The following is a 19,375-nucleotide window of genomic DNA, read 5'->3' on the forward strand; positions in this document are numbered from 1 at the left end:
AAAGTCTTCACCAGGGTGTACGGAGTATAATATTGACTGCTAAGCTTAATGCAGATCATGGAAAATCAGGTGTACGTAATAATAGTAGTAACAGTAATAATTAGTTTGAGGTAATTACTTAAGACTGAAATTATATCAAAAGTTCTGGCGTTATATAATACAAACCACTAAAGTCCATTCCTACACCGTGTTCTCAAGTTCACTGAGACTAAATTACATTAAATGTGTGTTTATGTAAAAAGAATGAAACTTGGCACCAAAACTATGCTCACACTGAGCATAAAACAAATTTTCATCAGAGAAAAGTTTACATACTTTAACAAATTCGCTAGCTATTCATTTGTGGGCTTAAATATGTAAGAGATGTTTTCACTTTCCTGGAATGGAACAATGGAAGAATAGGATTGTGATGGTGTGACATATGAATATTACTGTATGTTGGTAATATTGGTGTTCTACTGTTAGTAATAATAATAATCGTGAGAGTAGAACTGTTGTAACACATCTGGTGCTTAGATATAGTATGTCTATATTAAACACATTTCCATTTTGTTTGCATATCACGTTTCAACCAAAGAAAAACACCTTTATGGCTTTCTTTCTCCTGTGAAACACAAATTATATTTTGAAAAAAGAAACCTCTTTGATTAAATTGAAACATTCTTCAAAATATCTTATTTTGTGTTCTGCAGAAGACAGAAATTAACATATGTTTGAGACAACATGAGGGTGAGTAAATGATGACAGAGCTTTCATTTTAGAGTGAACTGTCCCTTTAAAGGAGGGACCAGATTCATATTGAGCCCATAATATCATGTAATTTCTTTGCACATGTAAGCACCCCTCACGTTTTCTTCAGAAAATGTTTGACTCCAGATTCTAGAAAAGAACAGCTACTGTGACCAGGTACCAGCAGTGTGACCTCCTGCTGATGTGACTGCCATCGCACATTATGACCTGGTATTAAACAGGTCTGCTTGAAGGAGTTGTCACAAACACCTAAATGCATTATGTTACAAACATACTAAATAAAGCAAAAATGTCCCAGTGTGCTGAAATGACCCGTTTTAGAGAAGCAGTAAAGTGCCTGATGAAAACTCATTTGTCTCCTGTGTCTGTCAGACGCCTCACAGCATCTGTGACCCACTCCTTCAGAGTTTGGTTTTGCAGCGACCGTGTTCCTGCCAGGCAGGGGGTGAGAGGTGCAAATGTAGAGTTGTAATTCAGAGAGTCCGCTTTCTGTTGCTGAAGAAGCAGAGTGCAGTATTGATGACCGCGCTCTGCACTGTCCTGACCATCTGTGTAATAGCTACCAGTCTCCTGCTGTCTAAGGAGTCTCCACCATTCTCAGCCAGCCATTTCCTTACTTCAAAGCAGCCATGACTAAGATGGACTGAGACATATTATCTCTCAGTCAGATATTTCTAGTTCTGAAAAGTTTGTTTGGGTGATCAGAAAGAGTAAACCAACAATAAAATTTATTTATTTGTTTATTGGCAACATTTTACAAAAGTTTATATGCATTAATATAACTTTGACAATAGTTTATCTGTAATTGTATATTCTTTCTTTCATTACTTTATCATGTTATCTAAACCTTTATTACTTTCTTTCATCTTTGGAACACAAAAGAAAGCTTTAAGAAAAAATCGGTAGAAAAGGGAAGATACTGGTCATTTTCTGCCATGTTTACTTCAGCCCTAAAACACTACACGATTCTTTCATATTAACACAGTACATTATGCAGTATATATAAATATTTTTTTAACAATGTCTTCGATTGTATGGAAAAGGGGAAAAAAAACTATGAGACTTTGATAGGAATCTTGATTAATAAATGGTAGATAATAGTAATAATAATTAATAAATTGATTAATAAATGGTAATTTTTTATGCCAATATATTTACTAATATTAATGAATTCAAGTGTTTAAAAAGTGTTCATATTTTAAGCAGTTGTGTTTTAATTAGCATGCTTAGCAACTATTTGTATAGTTGTACTTTATATTTTATTATCTGTATTTAATGTTCTACTGTTAGTGTTATCTGTATGCACCAAGGGTCTGAGAGTAACACAACTTCAATTCTCTGTATGTATGTACTGTACATGTGGAAGAATTGACAATAAAGCAGACTTGACTTGACTTTAAGTTTGAAATTTAACCACTTTAAATCACCGCCTAAAAATCACCGCTGTTTTGTCTTTTTTTACAGTTATTTCAGCATATTGTCACATGCTTTGCATTTTTAAGAGATGTGTCAAGTTAGAAATAGTCCAGTTTTATAAACTCATTCTGCTCCATTCTGTTAAACTCATCTACCTGATTTAGAATGCAATAAAGGTAAGAAAGGTGTCTAAACCTGCATATTTATAAAAAGCTTCCATAAGAACAATAGGCCAAGTAGTGTGCAAATAACCCTGTGATTAGTCATTTTTGTTGCTTATAAGTGTTTTGAATGACTTAGCAAAGTGAGACAACGTTTTCACAAGAAGTCAGCCAGAGTTTGGAAACCTGAGTCACAAATCAGAAGGATTTTTCTGGGGGGGGGGTTTCAAACTGGTCATATTGAGGACGTCATTCCTTGTCCCACTCCCCCTCTTGGGCAGCTTCATTACCCAAGTCACAGTGGGTCAAGCTGGCCTGTGGTGCCACTGAAACCCAAGCTTTCCTAACCCAGACCGAGACCTAGAAGCATGCGGTGTCACAAGCGCCATGACTTTATGGGGCCCTTTGCCCCATCTTCATCTTCTCTTCTGCTTTATCTCCTTCCCTCCAAAGGCTCAGCTTTATAGGCCACCTCCAGCCACGGGCTCAGCAGTATTAGCCTGAAAAGCCAAAAGAACAGAGAAAAGCAGCTTTGTATGTCTGCAGTGAATCAAGACAGTTTTAAGAGAGAACTTTCCCTGTGGTTTTCCAAAAGCATTGCATTTCATTGGTTTTACATTTATATTCACCCCATTACTCAAGTATCAATCGTGTTTTGCTTGTGTACAGTCCGATTAATGTAGTTGCACAGAAATAATTGATATTCATGAGTAGCGTGGTCGCAGAGGGTCAATCGGTCCTCTTCCATATTGGAGCATTTAGGTTAGAGAGGTTTAACCTCATGTACCATTGCAATGGACGTCTGCCATCTTTATGATCCTGCTCATTAAAATTAACTGTCTGGCTGTAAAAAATAGATTTCCCTTTAATGCTGCCTTCTGGATTCTCTTACACACCGCTGATTGTGTGTAAGAGAAACCTTGCTCACGTCCGTGTTTCGCTTTTTTCCAATTTTACTTTCATTTCTGCTCTTGATGAAAGTGTTGTTGGTTCAGAGGCAGCAAATGGAAAACATATTAACATGACTAAGAATTAAAGACTGAATAATTGAAATTAAACAAATGCCATGACCAAAAACATTGGTGAATAATTCAGTTCATAAAGAGATCAGCCATAGTGATATTTATATTACTACCATTCTTACAGCTGAAAAAAAAAAAAAAATCCCAGCTCATTGTTTGTGGACTGAATGATTGAAGCCAATACATTGCCAAATTTACAATTAAATTTATAATAATTTTTACTTACTTTACTTGCCTTACTTATATCACACAATATTTGGTAATCATTGTACCAGACTGGAAACATAGATAGCCAATATCAAATGCCAACCGTTTATAAAATTTCCTGTCACAACTACAGTCAAACAGTTTCAGTTATAAAAAGGAAAAAGGAAGTCATACAAAAGTTTTAAATGCCGCATTTGCAGGATGGTTTTTCGCTCATGGGACCTTGTTTATCATGGGGTTGATATTATAGTCATAAATGAAATAATGCAGTTCCCACTCCACGCTTCATTCTTTGGGGGAATACCCTTTATTTAACAAGGCAAATTTAAGAGACCTTTTTAAAAGTTTGGCCTGCCCCTTAAAAGGCAAACCCATCAAACTCAAGCCTTTTGATCAACCCAGTAACCTCCCGCCCTTCCCACAGGGCTTTTTTTAACACCATCATTATTAGGCCTCAACCCATCAAGCCTGTCTTCCAGCGGGGCATAGCCCCCCCTGTCGGACCCAGTGCTGCCCCATTGCATACAGGGTCTGAAAGGGGACGAGGCCCTAGCACTCGGCCTGGACCTGAAACACTTCTCTTCTGTCTATAAAAATACAAAGAGGAGGTATTCTCCTGCTCCTTATTCACATTTTCTTTCCTGTCAGAGTGCTCAGAGTTCGCCATTTTACAGGGAGTTTGGGGTCAGGTGGAGATGGTAGGGTTATTTACCCCTGGTGCTCATTTCACCCGTAGAATCTCTACATTGGCCTTACCTTCACCTTCACCTGGCTATCCAGGATGGTGCTCTGGTCCTATAAAAACAGAGTACAAAAGGTCGTTGGAGGATTTTGATGAACTCACAGATATCGTCACCTGTAAGTATATCTTTTCTTTCTGGGTTTACTTTGAGGGGGATTCTGAGAGCTGGATCTTTTAACAAAGCCTTTGGGCTTTTCGCAGTTCCTCTGTTTGTTGACTTTACAACCGGGAGCTTGGCTGCAAGGCCAACTGAATCAGCCCTCAACTCTTCTCAAGAGTAAATATCTATCTCTAAATCTGTCTAAAGGTTGCACTCCTGATCTTCTGACTAGAGGACTCATGTAAAAACAAAAGGTTCACATTATCCTAAGCTTCTTTTCTATTCTGAACTTCTTTCAGTTAGCCTGGTGACGCTTTTTGAAAGTCCTGAAGCATCTTCTGCTGCCAAATCTTCCCCATTATCTTCCACTTCCCAAGCTGTGACGTTTGGTCCTAGGCTTTTATGAAAGGGTAGGCAAGGGACATGAGGAAATGAGGTGACCCCAAGGTCAGCAGTGGAGTCAGGCAGCTGAAAGCGGACTGTGGCCCTGCCACCTCTGGGCTACAGCGAGTTGGGCCATCCCAGTGTACTACAGAAATGGAAACTCTGGCATTGGTGGGACAAGACCATCTTCGATCCTTGACCTTGCTCTCATGTGCCTTTAATTAGGATGGATTTAAATTTGTTTACAAGCTCCACTGGTCTTAAATCTTTTGGTTCAGTGCCCCATCCTTTTGCGTGCCCCTATTCCTACATCCCCCCTCACTTGACTGCCTGCTGTTTCAGAGTCCCTCTTTTCTTCTTTCTCTTTAATATGGTGTTGGACGTTCATTTATGATGCTTTTTTAACTGGTTCTTAGGCACGAGTTACAAGCTATTTGGGAATCTACAAAATTGGATGCTGGGGACACCTCTCTAAGATGTTAATCTGTTGCCGATATGAAAGGCTGCTCACCTCGGTAAACCCCCTCATCCGATGGAACCAGGCCACTTTTACGGCCCCATCAGGCACCCGCCTGGATGACTTACTGCTGACCTCTTGACATGGCAGTCAAAGCCATATGAGGAGAATCTTTCTCATTCTGTGTCTTCCATCCTGAGTTCATCTATTCACGCTTGGAGGCCAAAGGTTGGTTTATTTATTGTCTCTGTGTGCCCAAAAAGATACCCAGCCTGAACTCCTGTAAATTGTCCTGGCATGTTGGCCAATAAACAAAACATAGTGTGTCGTGTCAAAGTACCAAAGATCTTACAGTTGCTTTGTCCATTTCTTCATGCTAAAACAGCTATATAGCATGAACAGTTGGTGGGGGGTTGGGGGTTTGGGGGTTTGAAGCAGTAAATCCCTTTCCCCAAACTCACACTCTGCGCAGGTACCATGTTAAACATTTACACAGTTCAGTTTGCATTTTATTAGGGAGTTACTAGCATGCTTGTTGCTACGAAAACATCTCTTGACCATTTGTATCGTATTAAAAATTTACACGGAACTGCAGAACTGTTACCTGCAGGTTACTAGCATGTTAGCGACAAAGTTAGCAGCTACAAGGTCTGTGGCTATAAGAGAAGCGAAGCTAATTGGAAAGGATGGGTTAAGTAAATGTTTGACTTCTCCGCTGTGCTAAAGGGGCAGAGAAAGCCAGCACTGCCTCGGAATGAACAGAAGGCAGGAGAGAAGAGCGGTTTGGGTTTTGACAGAGGTCTAAAACTCGTGTCGACACTTTGCACATATTAGCCAGTGTCCCACATTTCTTGCACACAGATAATTGATAGCATATGGTGGCCATGCTCTATGATCTCTCACTCATCTAAGTGAAAGAATGTTGAATGTAATGTATGTACAGCAGTGATGGTTTCCCAGAAGTTATGAATTCTCAATCAATGTTTTTCTTTTTTCCCAAATGTGAAATGTAGCCATTACATGCATGAAATACATTTCTTTAGAAGGAGAATATTGTAAAAAAAAAAAAAAAAAAAAGTTATGAGTTAAAATGTCTGTAAGATCATGTCTTTATTTTTTGTTAAAAAATTTTTAAATGCTCTTTACATAATGTGTGTATATTAGGCACCATTAATATGGTAAATATTAATTCATTAGTTTATTATTATAGTACAGCAGTATTTTGATTAGTATGTTAGCGTGGTAAATGTTTTGTAAGTGATTATAATCCATGGAATAGAGCTCACTGATTGGAAAAGTTTAATATTTCTGCATCATGGTTTGTAAATTCATATTTTGTGTAAATCAAGTCTTGTGGTGACCAGTTGGCATCATTTCATTTTTCAGGTTTCAAATCCAGAGAGGGAAGGCTGACCCAAATAGCTATAAAGGCCTTGGAGACTGTTTCAGAACTATATTTCGCACTGAGGGGTAAGTTATAAATGTCTGTCTGTCCATTGTCCATCCATCCATAATACTGTATTGTATTGCAATGCCATCAAAATTTCTCAATAATTTCATTTATAATTTAATATATGTAATCTACCAAGACGTATCAGACACTAAAATAAAACATAAAGAATAAACAGTTTTAGGATCTTTGTAGTTTATATAATATAATATGGAATTGTCTGGTGGTACAGTTTTTGCTTAGGTTTCCAATCTTGACCCTGTCCTTCATCACCATTCATTTTCATTTGGAAATACATCTTTACTTTAATTTGTTACTTAATTTTTAAATTTTCAGTTATTACTACTTTTTTGGTTGGAAGTGTGAATGACACTTCTGATTTGTAATATATTCTTTCAGCACTTCTCATCTGCTGTTTTCGTGTATTCAGTGTAAACTAGGCACACATGTCTGCTGTATGCATGGTAACAACATACACCTGGTGACAGGGAATGTTTTGAGCTTGGAAAAGTAGTAAACCTGGTGTACAAAAATCACAAACTTTAAGCCCACCTGCTCTGGAATATGCAGTGTGTCAATCTCAGACAAGCAAGTGAAGTCATAGGTTTATATTAAGCACTGGCAGTGGCATGCTCAACATGTGTCATGTTAACTGCCTCTGCTTATAGGAAATCACACATATGACGTAGTGTGCTTGGGGCAGAGATTTATCTGTTTCTGTCTCGCTCCTCCTTTTTTATTTTCCCTTCAAATGATTTGCTTTCCTTTCAGTTTTTTCTCCCCTCACTCCGCCACACAACATGAGGCACGTGTCAGATCCCAGACAGTGTGCAGACTTGAAAGAAAGCTCTGTTTATGGCAAGATGACAGCTTTACAGTGGATCTAAAGCTGATCTGCAGCAAGGTGTGAGAATATATGTGCACGTGTGGCCCCAGGTGACGCTGACACAGCGGCTCTGGCTGGCCGTTGTGAGATCCATCGTACTCTTCCTCTCCACGGAGCTGTCATCGGCTGCATCCCGCAGGCCTCCCCTGCAGATTATACCTCTTCTTTCTTCTAAACCAATTATCACCCTCCAACTGTTTGTGCTGTGGCTGGAATCACCACACAGTAGCTGGTAGCATGATCAGCCCCAGGCTGAACCACTTAGTTTTAATTTATACAAATGGTTACTGTTGTGAAATTATTATTGAAAATAAACATGCTTTTGCTTTATGGGCCAGCATTGCACTTTTGCTCTCGGTCCATATTTTGCTTTGGTCCTCCCCTCTGTGTGGTAGAAACCCGAGCCCTTATGCTTCCACACACCAATTAGTTCAGAGCTGGAGATCCATCTGTGAATTGGCTCCAAGTCTGTGAAATGTTATGAACATTCACTTGCGTCATGATGTAGCATGTGTGAATCATCATAGAAAGAAAGCACTAATAGTTTTAGATCACATATATAAATAGCTTGATTGTGCATAATTATTTAACAGTATGTGTCTTAGCCGGTGATTTATAGAACTTTTTGTTGGTACTTTAAACAGCAGGTAAGTTGCTAAGACAATTTGAAATTCTTTCAAAATTTTTAAATGTATTATCCGCGCCAAGCTGAATTTTTTAAATGTATATTTTATCTATCTATTTATCGTCTATCTATCTATCTATCTATCTATCTATCTATCTATCTATCTATCTATCTATCTATCTGTCTGTCTATCTGTCTGTCTATCTATCTATCTATCTATCTATCTAAAAAAAAATATATATTCCTGTGATGGCAAAGCTGAATTTTCAGCAACCATTACTCCAGTCTTCAGTGTCACATGATCCTTCAGAAATTATTCTAACATGCTGATTTGGTGGTAAATAAATATTTATTTTTATTGAAAAAAGCTATTGAAAACATTTTTTTCAGGATTCTTTGATGAATAGACAATATATGAGTCCTGGACATGATCTTTAATTTATTTATTTTATTTATTTATTTTTTGCATGCATGCATGCATTCATTAATTTATTTGTGATTTAAAAATCAGCATGATTTTAATTTCTGTTTTTCTATAAAATAATAAAAGTTATGTTTACATGAAATTCATAAGAACATATATTTGAAGTTTCTGACTGTGTTTAGATGACTGATTTCCAAACAGGAATGTTGTATGAATGTATGTTTCCTGTAAACGCGAAAAAGGAAGGCTTAGTTCTGAAGATAGCTACAGAGAGGAGCAAGGAACGCAGAGTCAAGGAAAATGCAAATCACAGTCTTTAATATCCAAGGAAAGGGGTAATACAAAGCAGGCAGGAGACACACATAACACATCAAGGTAGACGTATAACACCGGACAAGGGAACATAGGGGCAGATAAAACTTTAAATACAGAACTAAACTAGGTAATTAATGAGACACATCTGAACCAAATGAGACAATCACACATGGGAGAAACTGGGTCACAGGGAGCACATGGGGAGAAAACACACACAGACAGTCCATGGGTGTGACATATGTTGCTTTACGTTATATGTTGCTTTGCATACATTTTTCTTATAGTAAATATATATGTATATGTAATTAATACCATATTTATCTATTACAGTTTTAAGTTGCATACCATGAAATGAGTAGGTATAAGGTAAGGCAGTTAGTAAGACAGTTGTTAAGTTTAGGTATGGGGTAGAATTAAGGGGTCTAAAATATGATGCTTTATAAGGGCTAATGAACAGCTAATAGGCATGCTAATAAGCAACTAGGCAATTAGCTGATGAATTGGTGTTGTTTTACTTTGCCTGTCAAGTTTGATTTCAAGCCAAATCTCAAGAAACGTCCCTGCTTCCCATCTCCTCACTCCTTGATTAATGAGCCTGGAGCCGTTGTGCCGCCCCGAACCAATGTCAAGGTTAAAGGCTTGAGAGGCAAATGACAATATTTGCAGATCAAGCATTCAGGTTGTTGACAAGGGATACGACAGGAAGAGCTCAAAGTCACCCAGTCCACCACGTAAGATCACAACTGTACGCTTGCTTACAGCAGACAAAGCCCGAAATGTAAATATTCCATATACGTTTCCCCGTCAGCCCAGTGATTCATTGACGGCCGGCCCCGTAACAGGGATCAAACATTTTCCCTCATTATCCAATTTTGTTAATGTATCATTTCCTTCCTCTGCTTTTGTTATGTTGAAGGATGTGGCTATGAGTTGAATGGGAGAAATGGGGTTTGATGCAAATCAAAGACAAATCACACCTATACAAACTCCAGCAGCTGGACCCACACGTACCTAAATGTGTGAGCATTTGCTTATGAGGGCCAACTGCGTGCTTACATTTAGAGTCAAATTGGCATTCAGGCATAGTCAAACCAGGCGTAGTCAAATGGGGTCCTAAGTGCGTGTGTAACAAATTGGAGCTTTATCTCACCACCTGATGTTTCTTAGACTGACCACACCCGGAAAACACGTGGCCGCCGTTTGCATGCGCCACAAGGGGGGCATCAGGAGGGGGGCTTCCGTTTCGCCAGACAAAAGCCCTGCATGTCGGTCCCACTCAGCCAGACACTTTCGTTCGACACAATGCCTCTCTGTTGCCGTTTCACCTGACAAGTGAGGCTTGTGACATCTCTGACACATCGTGATGCTGGTGAAATCGAGATTGTTTGTCATCCGATGAGATGTGTGGTAGTAATTAGCCATGGGTCAGAGGTTTTGGAGTGGCGGTCACGGCGTGGGCAAATTTGCTCGCTAATCGCCTCATCTCTGTTCGCAGAAACGATAATATTTACACCCCAGCTAAATCAGCCGAGGACATCTCTGTTGACTGCTCGGGCATGTTTTCACAATACAACGACAGAAGTTCACATGCAGTTGTCACGCTACTCTGTCCACCCTGTCCACACACGTGTGTTCAATATCAATACATGCTAGAACTGATAGTGAGAAATCTGTTTCATTCTTACCCGTCTCCTCCCGGGATGTATCAACCATCTTATACGCATACACAGATGTTACCTGATCTGAAGCTTTGGTTATTAGTAAGGCTGTTCATGTTAAAGGGATAGTTCAACCAAAAATGAAAATCCTGTCATTAACTTTCCCTAATGACTTTTTGTGTGTGTGTGTGTGTGTGTGTGTGTGTATGTGTGTGTGGAACATACAAGAACCTTCCTCACTAAGCTTTCCAAGAACAGACAAAACAATGTTCTTAAATTCAAAAACAATAAACTGACTTATGAAACTTTTTGTAATGGCAATTTAATACCTTTTTATTATCAGAAAATAATTTAAAAACTTTCAAATATTTAAAAAATATTTTGCATTTAAGTTTTTATAATTAATCCATTAGGTATCATAACACTAGACAACAATTTTTAGAGCATTTATTAATCCACACTACCGTTCAACGTTTGGAGTCAGTGAGATATTTGTAATTTTTTTATAATTGAAAAAAATCTCTCATGCTCACCAAAGCTGTATTTATTTAAGCAGCGGAGCAATTATTACAATTTAAAATAACTGTTTTCTGTTTTAATATAGTTTATGTATTTAGAGAACTATTTACTATTTATTACTATTTAAATCTATCTTATTTGAAATATAAAATGTTTTGTTGTATTGTAAATGTCTTTACTATCACATTTGATCAATTTAATGTATCCTTACTAAATAAAAGTATGTATTTCTTTCAAACAAATCAGCAACAACAACAAAAATCTTACTGACCCCAAACTTTTGACAAAGTAGTGTAGATTAATATTAACTGATAAATTAACAGTGTCTGCTCACATTATAGTAATTGGTTTATACGTTTATGTATATTATACTTTAATTTCCTTTGAAAGGTTAAAAAAAACTATATATGTAGAAATTAACAATAACATATTAATTATTGCTGTGAAAGTATTGTTTATTGTTAGTCTATGATATATGTTATTAATGTTAACCAACTGAGTTGTATTGTATTGCCAAAATATTGCTATTGATAGCAGTTTAATTTTGATCAATTTGATTAATAATCATATTATGTTATTCTTTTTCTTTTTCTTTCTATACATTGTATACCTTTGACATAGAACGTTTTAGAAGCATGATTAAATTTGTTGGTAAAAATACTAATGACTGCATCTATTTATTCATTGTGTTTTTTTTGTTTGTTTGTTTGTTTGTTGTTGTTGTTGTTTTTTTTTTTACATTTCTTGATAAACTACTTTCAGTCCTAAACGAAATGGTATTATCCTCATTCTTAAGTTTAATTCTTTAAAATGGACATTATGTGGACTTCAAAGAATGAAATCGTCTTTTGATTTCTTTGATTGCAAGTCTTAAGCTAATACAGCTTTAAAAAAGAGGCCAAATGACCTGATGATTTTAAGCATCAATATTTATTGTCATCCCTACTAACCAATTGTATCACACCACAATAAATCCAATGACAGACCTTTTCTTTTTGACATATTACTACAATAGCAAAACTACACACACAATTCTAGGTAAATGTTAGCTCTTTACCATACTACTGAGTTTTTGTATGAGAGAATGAGGAGCGAGAAGAAAAGCTCAGGTGTTTCCCTTGCTCAGGCTTGTCCTGACTTTCAGATTGACAGAAAGCATAACAGAGTCAGGTTTCAGCTTCAGTAAAAGTACATGTGCTCTCCAAACAATGTCTGCTTCTCAAAGTGCACATGTCTGAGTTTAGGGGTGGCAAGAACGTGCTCAAGCATTGATCAGACTGGAATCTCAAAATGAGGACACTTATTTTGGTTGCCGTTTGCTTAAGCAGGCTGTGAATGTTCATGAGATCCTGTATGATATTTAAATAAAAAATAAATAAAAAAAATTGGACTGTCACCAAAAAACAAAAAATCTGTTAAGATACAGCATGGTAGGCCAACACATTTGGATCATTTACAGTCTGAGATACAATTTGTGCCGTTACAACGTTAAACTCGTATCATGACAGTTATGCAAGTAGCCTTGATATAAGAGTTATGGTGATATCAAGATTAATTCAAACACATTTCAGCTTTCTACGTATATTCAAATGAGAAAGGATATTAGTGATAATGCTGTTGAAAAAACAAAGACTGTTTGTGTTCATTTGCTTATCATACAGATACCTGTCAAGGGTTACCGTCTATGTCTATTTGCACTTCTAACTCTATTATTTGATCTCTTAAAGCTGTTTTCTTTGATGCAATACTGTGACAGTTCTTAAGAACTCTTTATTAATTATATAGCAGAAGCTGAAGAATCTCACCCGTTTTGACACTAATGCCAAGAGATGATTTGGCTGTCTTGATCTTTTAAGACATTGAAAACCAAAAAAGGTAGTTCCTTTGGTTGAGGGCTTTTGTTTTTCATTTATAAGTGCTTGTTTGTGTGTTTAGACCAGTTTAACCTGTTCTGGTTTGGAAACAGTACCCTGGAAACAGTAGTGCATTACAACCGAAGCTGAGCTTAATGCATGGTAATGGGGGTGGATTTCCATAGTAGTCGCACATCAAAGAAGGATTCAGCATTCAGCTTATGTGTATCACCATGAGTGAAGATGTGAAATAGTTGCAAATATTAGTCATGTCTTCTGTGTATTAGACTTAAGACGCTCGGTCAATAAAGGATTGATCAAAACCAGCTGTTTATTAGTGACGATTATATCCTGTCAATCAAAACGTGGTGGAAAAATATGTCAGGCTGCGATTCTGAAGATACTTCCTTGTGTTGAATTTGGCACTGTCAAAATTAATGTGATAATCATGCATTAACAGTTAGTGGTGACATTTAAGCCTTTAACCCTATGAACCACCCATAGTTCAATCCAGGGTTGCCAGATCCATACCTCTATTCTCTATACCAAACATTATTTGTAACATGCCTCCCATCCAGTAATCACAAAGAGCTTTGTAATTTCTTACTTCTGATAAGAAACGGTCTCATTTTTTAAATTCTGTCCATTTGATCATGAAATTCAAACAATGAGTGCTGTTTTGACGCTCATTAATGTTACGAGACAGATCGCTGCAGCGTGAAGCGCAAGTCTTTTCCACTTTAATGCAAGTTATAGTGCTAAATGAACATCTGAATATCTGTTGAAAGATATAGTACAGCTCATCAAAATGTATTATGTCTCTTGTAATCACTCAGTGTTTCAACTGCGGAAAGATGCCAATAAAACAGCTTGTGAATAATATTTCACTTAATGTTGCAATTCTCTTGGGAAAGTTATCCAATGTTCACAGTTCATTAGTTAGCAAACACTAAAAAAGAGCTTGCTTACTTAAAATCATATACTGTATGTATGTTTGAATAAATCTGGCATGAAGACAGGTATTTATGTATGTGTAACTGAGTTAGCCATTTCAGTTTTTATTTGAGTGCAAATATGATATCTGCAAATAAACAGAAGTTGAATATAATAGCTCTGTTGTCAATTTTAACCTTTAATATTATAGTAATGTGGTCCCCTTTATTGTTTACAGCACTGGTTAGGAGATATTTTTCCGATATATATATACACACACACAAACAAATGAATGAATAAATAAAAGTAAGCTAGTTAATTACCTTTAATCCTGTTACTAATTTAAACTCAGATTTAAAGGTTTTAGATTCATATTTTAAGATAGATTTTCTAAAATGATAGCACTTATTCAATGGACTTGGGAAAATTAAATAGGTTTTATGATTATTCATTCATTCATTTTAAATATTTGGGGGAAAAAATGTTGCATTATCTGTCCCTTTGTCTTACATTGTGCTTCCATATTGCTCCATTAATTGATGCAGTAAATATTTTTCCGTTCCATATTCAAGCTGCATATGCACTACTCCAACATTTTTACAGGCTGCTTGATCAGCTTTTTGCCAACAGTGTTAGTTAAAGTAGGTGCTTAATCTTAAGAAAATTATTTTTATATAAGGTGATACATTTTTCCAACCTGTTACCAAAATGTCTAAATGTATTTTAACCCTTATTTATTTTTTTATGTATCAATGTTTATTTACTTACTTCAGTAACCATGTTATTAAGCTTGATTAATGCAGTGAATACAACAATCTTTGTAAAAATAAAAAAAAAGGGAATGAGATTATTTACTTGAGTTTTCTTGGGTGTCACAGTTTCAAGGAATTTTTGCAATGATGCTAAAATCAAGTGTTAAGAAGGTTAGCACATTAATAGCTACAGTACATATTGGTGCAAATCCCCCGTAGGGCCTAGCTTGATGTTTAGCATGTTCAACTGTTATTCTGTTTTGAATCAAATATCCTTTGAGATGCAAACAAATCTTTTGTTTCTGTACACGTTTACTGTACACATAATTGGCCAAATAGACATTTAAATGTTGTTTGTCCATTTATCATGTGTCTCAAACCAAATGAGGGATGTTTTTTCCTCAACAGAGTGTACGGGTTCTACAAGGGAATCCTTCCCCCCATTTTGGCCGAGACCCCAAAGAGAGCAGTGAAGGTAACAGGAACCACATTTGACTCTGAGCTTAAACTCATCACTTAAACCATACACAGTCTGATCTTTTGCAACCTGCCCTTCCGAGTGTAAATATACACACAGACCACATACGTATGTCCTCAACATACCGGCTCTAGCCAGGAGGATCAAAAACACTCATCCCCTCTCTATGTTTGTCGTCATGCCACATGTGTTTGCTGTTGAGAACTCCCAATATTGACCTACATGGCCATAGATTGCTACCGGCCTTACTTTAGTATCATGTATAAACAGTACATATATACACTCTTGAGTTAAGATGAGCACTCGCTGTGGCTTTAGGCTTTGGGTATGGGCACCTCCAAATGGGTGTCTGAAAGGAGAGCAAGCAGATTAATGTCTCATCTGGAAACATCTGGAAGGGTTTTCGTTCCATTATTGGAAAGCTTTGGGTTGGTAGACTTGACATAGCTTTAACAGTTTGTCATAATTCAGATTTGATCACCTGAATTCACATGAAAATTCTGTTATCGTGCATTCATTTTAAATGTCATTCAACTCATATGACTTTCTTTCCTGCTTGAAACATAAAAGGAGAATTTTGAATAATATACTGGGCACTTTCTTCCAGTGAATGGAGCCTGGAGATTATAGCCGTTTCTCAATAACAAGTACACAAAGTTCGGACTTGCGTCCTTGGTAGTTCGGAGTTCGCAAATGGAACGGCAGTGGACTTGATAACGTCAGTTAGCTCGCCTTGGCTACTCTGGTTATCTACAATACAACGAAATATGATATCAAACACCACTGCCTCTTTTTGTTTTCATTTAAACATATAAATAGCCGCAAAAATGTAGTTCAGCGAACGTATATACATAACAGTGAAACAAAATATTATATCAAGCAGGATTGCCTCTTTTCTGTTTCATTTAAAATATTAATAGCCACAAAAATGTGCCACAAAAACATTTTTCATTTTCTTCAAAATATAAAACACATCCCTCTTTTTGTTTTCAATTTCAGATTTAATGAACAATAATAGCCATTTTAAAAGTATAAGAGACTTATGTAACAGGAAATAAAGACAAAAGCAAACAATTCAGTCAAATGTATGCTACAAAGTCAGCGCTGTATTACGATTAATAAATAAATAATTTATGAAATGTAACTTTGTGCTCAGCCAAAACGATATGACCTGGAAGAAATAGTAGATTCATGAGACCTAAGATTGCCTGTTATAGATATATACCCAAAACGAATTTTACCTCATGTTTAACCACTACTGAGACATCAGAGCCAGCGGCAAATGTCAGAGGGTCTAGCCAAGTTGAGGCTGCTCTCGTCGGGAAACATGAGCACTGAGTGCCCGCTGATCACCTGGAGCTCTCGTCTCTGAATTCGGCAAAGCACATTTTCAAATAGGCTCTATCTTTATAAATAAACCACAGATTTGAGTTTTAAACAACTCCATTCTTGCCTGAAATACTCTTAGAACTGCATTTCATGACACAACAACGGTAATATTTTGAAAATTATGCGGGTTTTCTCCTCCACCATTAACGCTCACTGGTTGGTGCAAAATGCATTCTGGGATACCTGGCTGCCTAAAGCCCTGCGTTCATTCGGAAGGGCTTATCTCTGTGCCCTAATCCCTTCAAAGGGTTTATCCTCCAGAGTGAGCGCTTCGGAGGGTTGAAGGGTGTAGGGGACCAAACAACAGTTACTTGAAGTGGCCTTCTGCGTCATCATCCCGTGCCCACACTTCGGTTAGGAATGACCTTTCAATATGGCGGCCATGATTGTTTTTACTCCGAAGTGCCCTTCGGAGGGCGATATATCCCGTTTGGAGCGCACTGAAGTTCGCGCAAGTCACCTCTGGATGCATCCTTGATAAAAGGGGTGGAACAAGAACACATCCGGGGATTTGAACTGTACTTGGCTAGATGTGAAATTTGTATTGGAACAGCACTTGTGATTAACTGCTGAAAATAAAGAGTAACTGCCACAACTGGATCACTGAATCTGTGAACAAATCATGCAAAGTGAACTAGATTAACCTGTTCAGGGGTAAAATAAACCTGACTCAAAAGCACTATTCTTTCAGAAATCATCATTGCTTCTCTGTTTAACTCAAATAAACTTGCCAATACTGTCAGAGAAAAAAAATGTATGGGGATATTTTTGTATCTTTTTAACCCTAAAAAGTGCACATTAGTTCCTTAGAGTATAACAAATCTTTACCTTTTTTATTTTTTTTTTGAAAGTAAAGAAAAAGAGCTACGGAGTATGATAGATTTTTTGTTTATAACAATTAAAATTCTGGTCTGTTCATCACACAAAACTATTGTATAATTTAGGAAGACTTGGAATATAGTGCACAAGTTGTATGGCATATTTTGGATTATGGTGTATTATGAAGTATTTTGGAGCTTGATACCCCTGGTCCTCACTCACTTTATATTGAAAAGAGTAGCTAGGATATTTTTCAGAATTCCTTTTGTTTACCACAGAATAAATCCTATGGATTTGTAACAACTAGTGCTGTCAAACGATTAATCTCAATTAATCGCATCCAAAATAAAAGTTTTTATGTAATATATATGTGTGTACTGTGTATATTTATTATGTATATATAAATACACACATGCAGAATATATTTTGAAAATATTTACATGTATCTACACGTATATATTTAATTTTATATAATTTATATTATATATAAATATATTTAATATAGAAATATAACACTTTTAATGTTGTGTCAGCTTTTCTAAAATCTTTGTAAAAAATTATTTTATTGCTATTTACTTATCTATAAATAATTCATTTATTTTTATTATTACTATTTATTTATTTTTATATACATAATTTTTTCTATTTTATTTTATTTATTATTTTTTTAATTTTTTTTAGTCTACCAGGGTTGGGATGGGTTCTAAATTTGCACAGTTGCTTTTTGTTGTATATTACTAATCCTAGAAGAAAATTTAATAAACAGTTGTTAACAAAAAAAAAAAAAAAGATTTATAAAATTTTTCTTAAATATATACATGCATTTGTGTGTCTATTTATATATACATAATAAATATACACAGTACACACACATATATTATGTAAACAAAAACTTTTATTTTGGATGCGATTAATCATTTGACAGCACTATTAACGACATGAGGTTGAGTAAACGATGACAGAATTTTCAGTTCATTTAATATTGATCCATGAATCCATGATGCTCCAAGTCTGTTGATTTAAACCTACTAAACAGGCTTGGTTTATTCTACAGGCCCTGGCCTCCATCAGTCTTACTGGATGTTTTATTATCTAATATCTGTGAAGCTGAGCAAATCTTTCCTGATATATAGAATTATACATCATCCTACTAGTCGCCTATGTGTTTTTGTATTTGCTCAGTGTCATGTTGACAACTTGAGTGTTCTCATTCACTACAGTTGAGCTGTGTTTGCTTAGGGTGTTGAGCATTCATCTTGTCTGCATGCATGTATGTGAATGCATGTTGCATCTGAAAACACTTCGTGACAGGTTGTCCTGATCTTCTTTGCAGTTTTTTACTTTTGAGCAGTACAAGAAGCTGTTGAGCTTTACTCCTATATCACCCGGCATGGTAAGTCATCTGATATCTCAAGCGAGATATATGCACACACACACACGGTCATTGATACTATACACACAATCACGTTCACAGTCAAGCGAAGCACTCTCCTCATTACATGGCGTGCTGGCAGCGGGAACCAAGTGTAATTGAGATGAATGCTGCTCAGCGAGGCATGTGAAAGATAGCCCATTACTTTGACAGCAGTCTATCATTGTGGCAGCAGGCTTGACGGCTGAGCCCGGCGGCGGATCTCGCATCCATGGCTTTGTCGAACAGCCAAAAAGAGGCAAAACATTCACCTGCCTTATCAATCACACCTGTCTCCGCCCACTCTAGCTAGAGATGTCAATCCACACAGAGCCCACGGGCGCTGGGAAGATTGATGTATGGAGTGTGTGAGTGAGATCGTCTGCAAGGCAGTTAGTTAATTCAACATAGCGATTGAACTGTGGCTCCGCCCCTCAGCTGAAACCTCTCTGAATGATTGATGAAGACATGCAGTAATATGACAAATAAAAAAATGAAAGAGCGGATGGCTGGTTCTGTAAACACGGTCAAGGAAATGTCCGGTTTTCAGACAGAAAATGAGTAATGAGGCTCTCACACTGTCTTGCAGTGTATGCACAAGCTTGTATACATGGCTACGCATAC

General features: G+C 36.8%; 1 protein-coding gene across 2 annotated transcripts in view; it reads left to right on the plus strand.

Moving 5' to 3' along the window:
- The window catches only part of slc25a21 (solute carrier family 25 member 21), a 105,764-nt gene that overhangs the window by 77,534 nt on the left and 8,855 nt on the right, over positions 1-19,375 (plus strand). For both annotated transcript variants that reach the window (XM_042742673.1, XM_042742674.1), the window contains exons 4-6: positions 6,626-6,709; positions 15,063-15,129; positions 18,674-18,733. In XM_042742673.1, the coding sequence (XP_042598607.1) occupies positions 6,626-6,709; positions 15,063-15,129; positions 18,674-18,733 (211 nt within the window). The remainder of the gene's footprint in view (positions 1-6,625; positions 6,710-15,062; positions 15,130-18,673; positions 18,734-19,375) is intronic.

Source organism: Cyprinus carpio, chromosome B17 (genome assembly GCF_018340385.1).
Source record: "Cyprinus carpio isolate SPL01 chromosome B17, ASM1834038v1, whole genome shotgun sequence".
Taxonomy (NCBI): domain Eukaryota; kingdom Metazoa; phylum Chordata; class Actinopteri; order Cypriniformes; family Cyprinidae; genus Cyprinus; species Cyprinus carpio.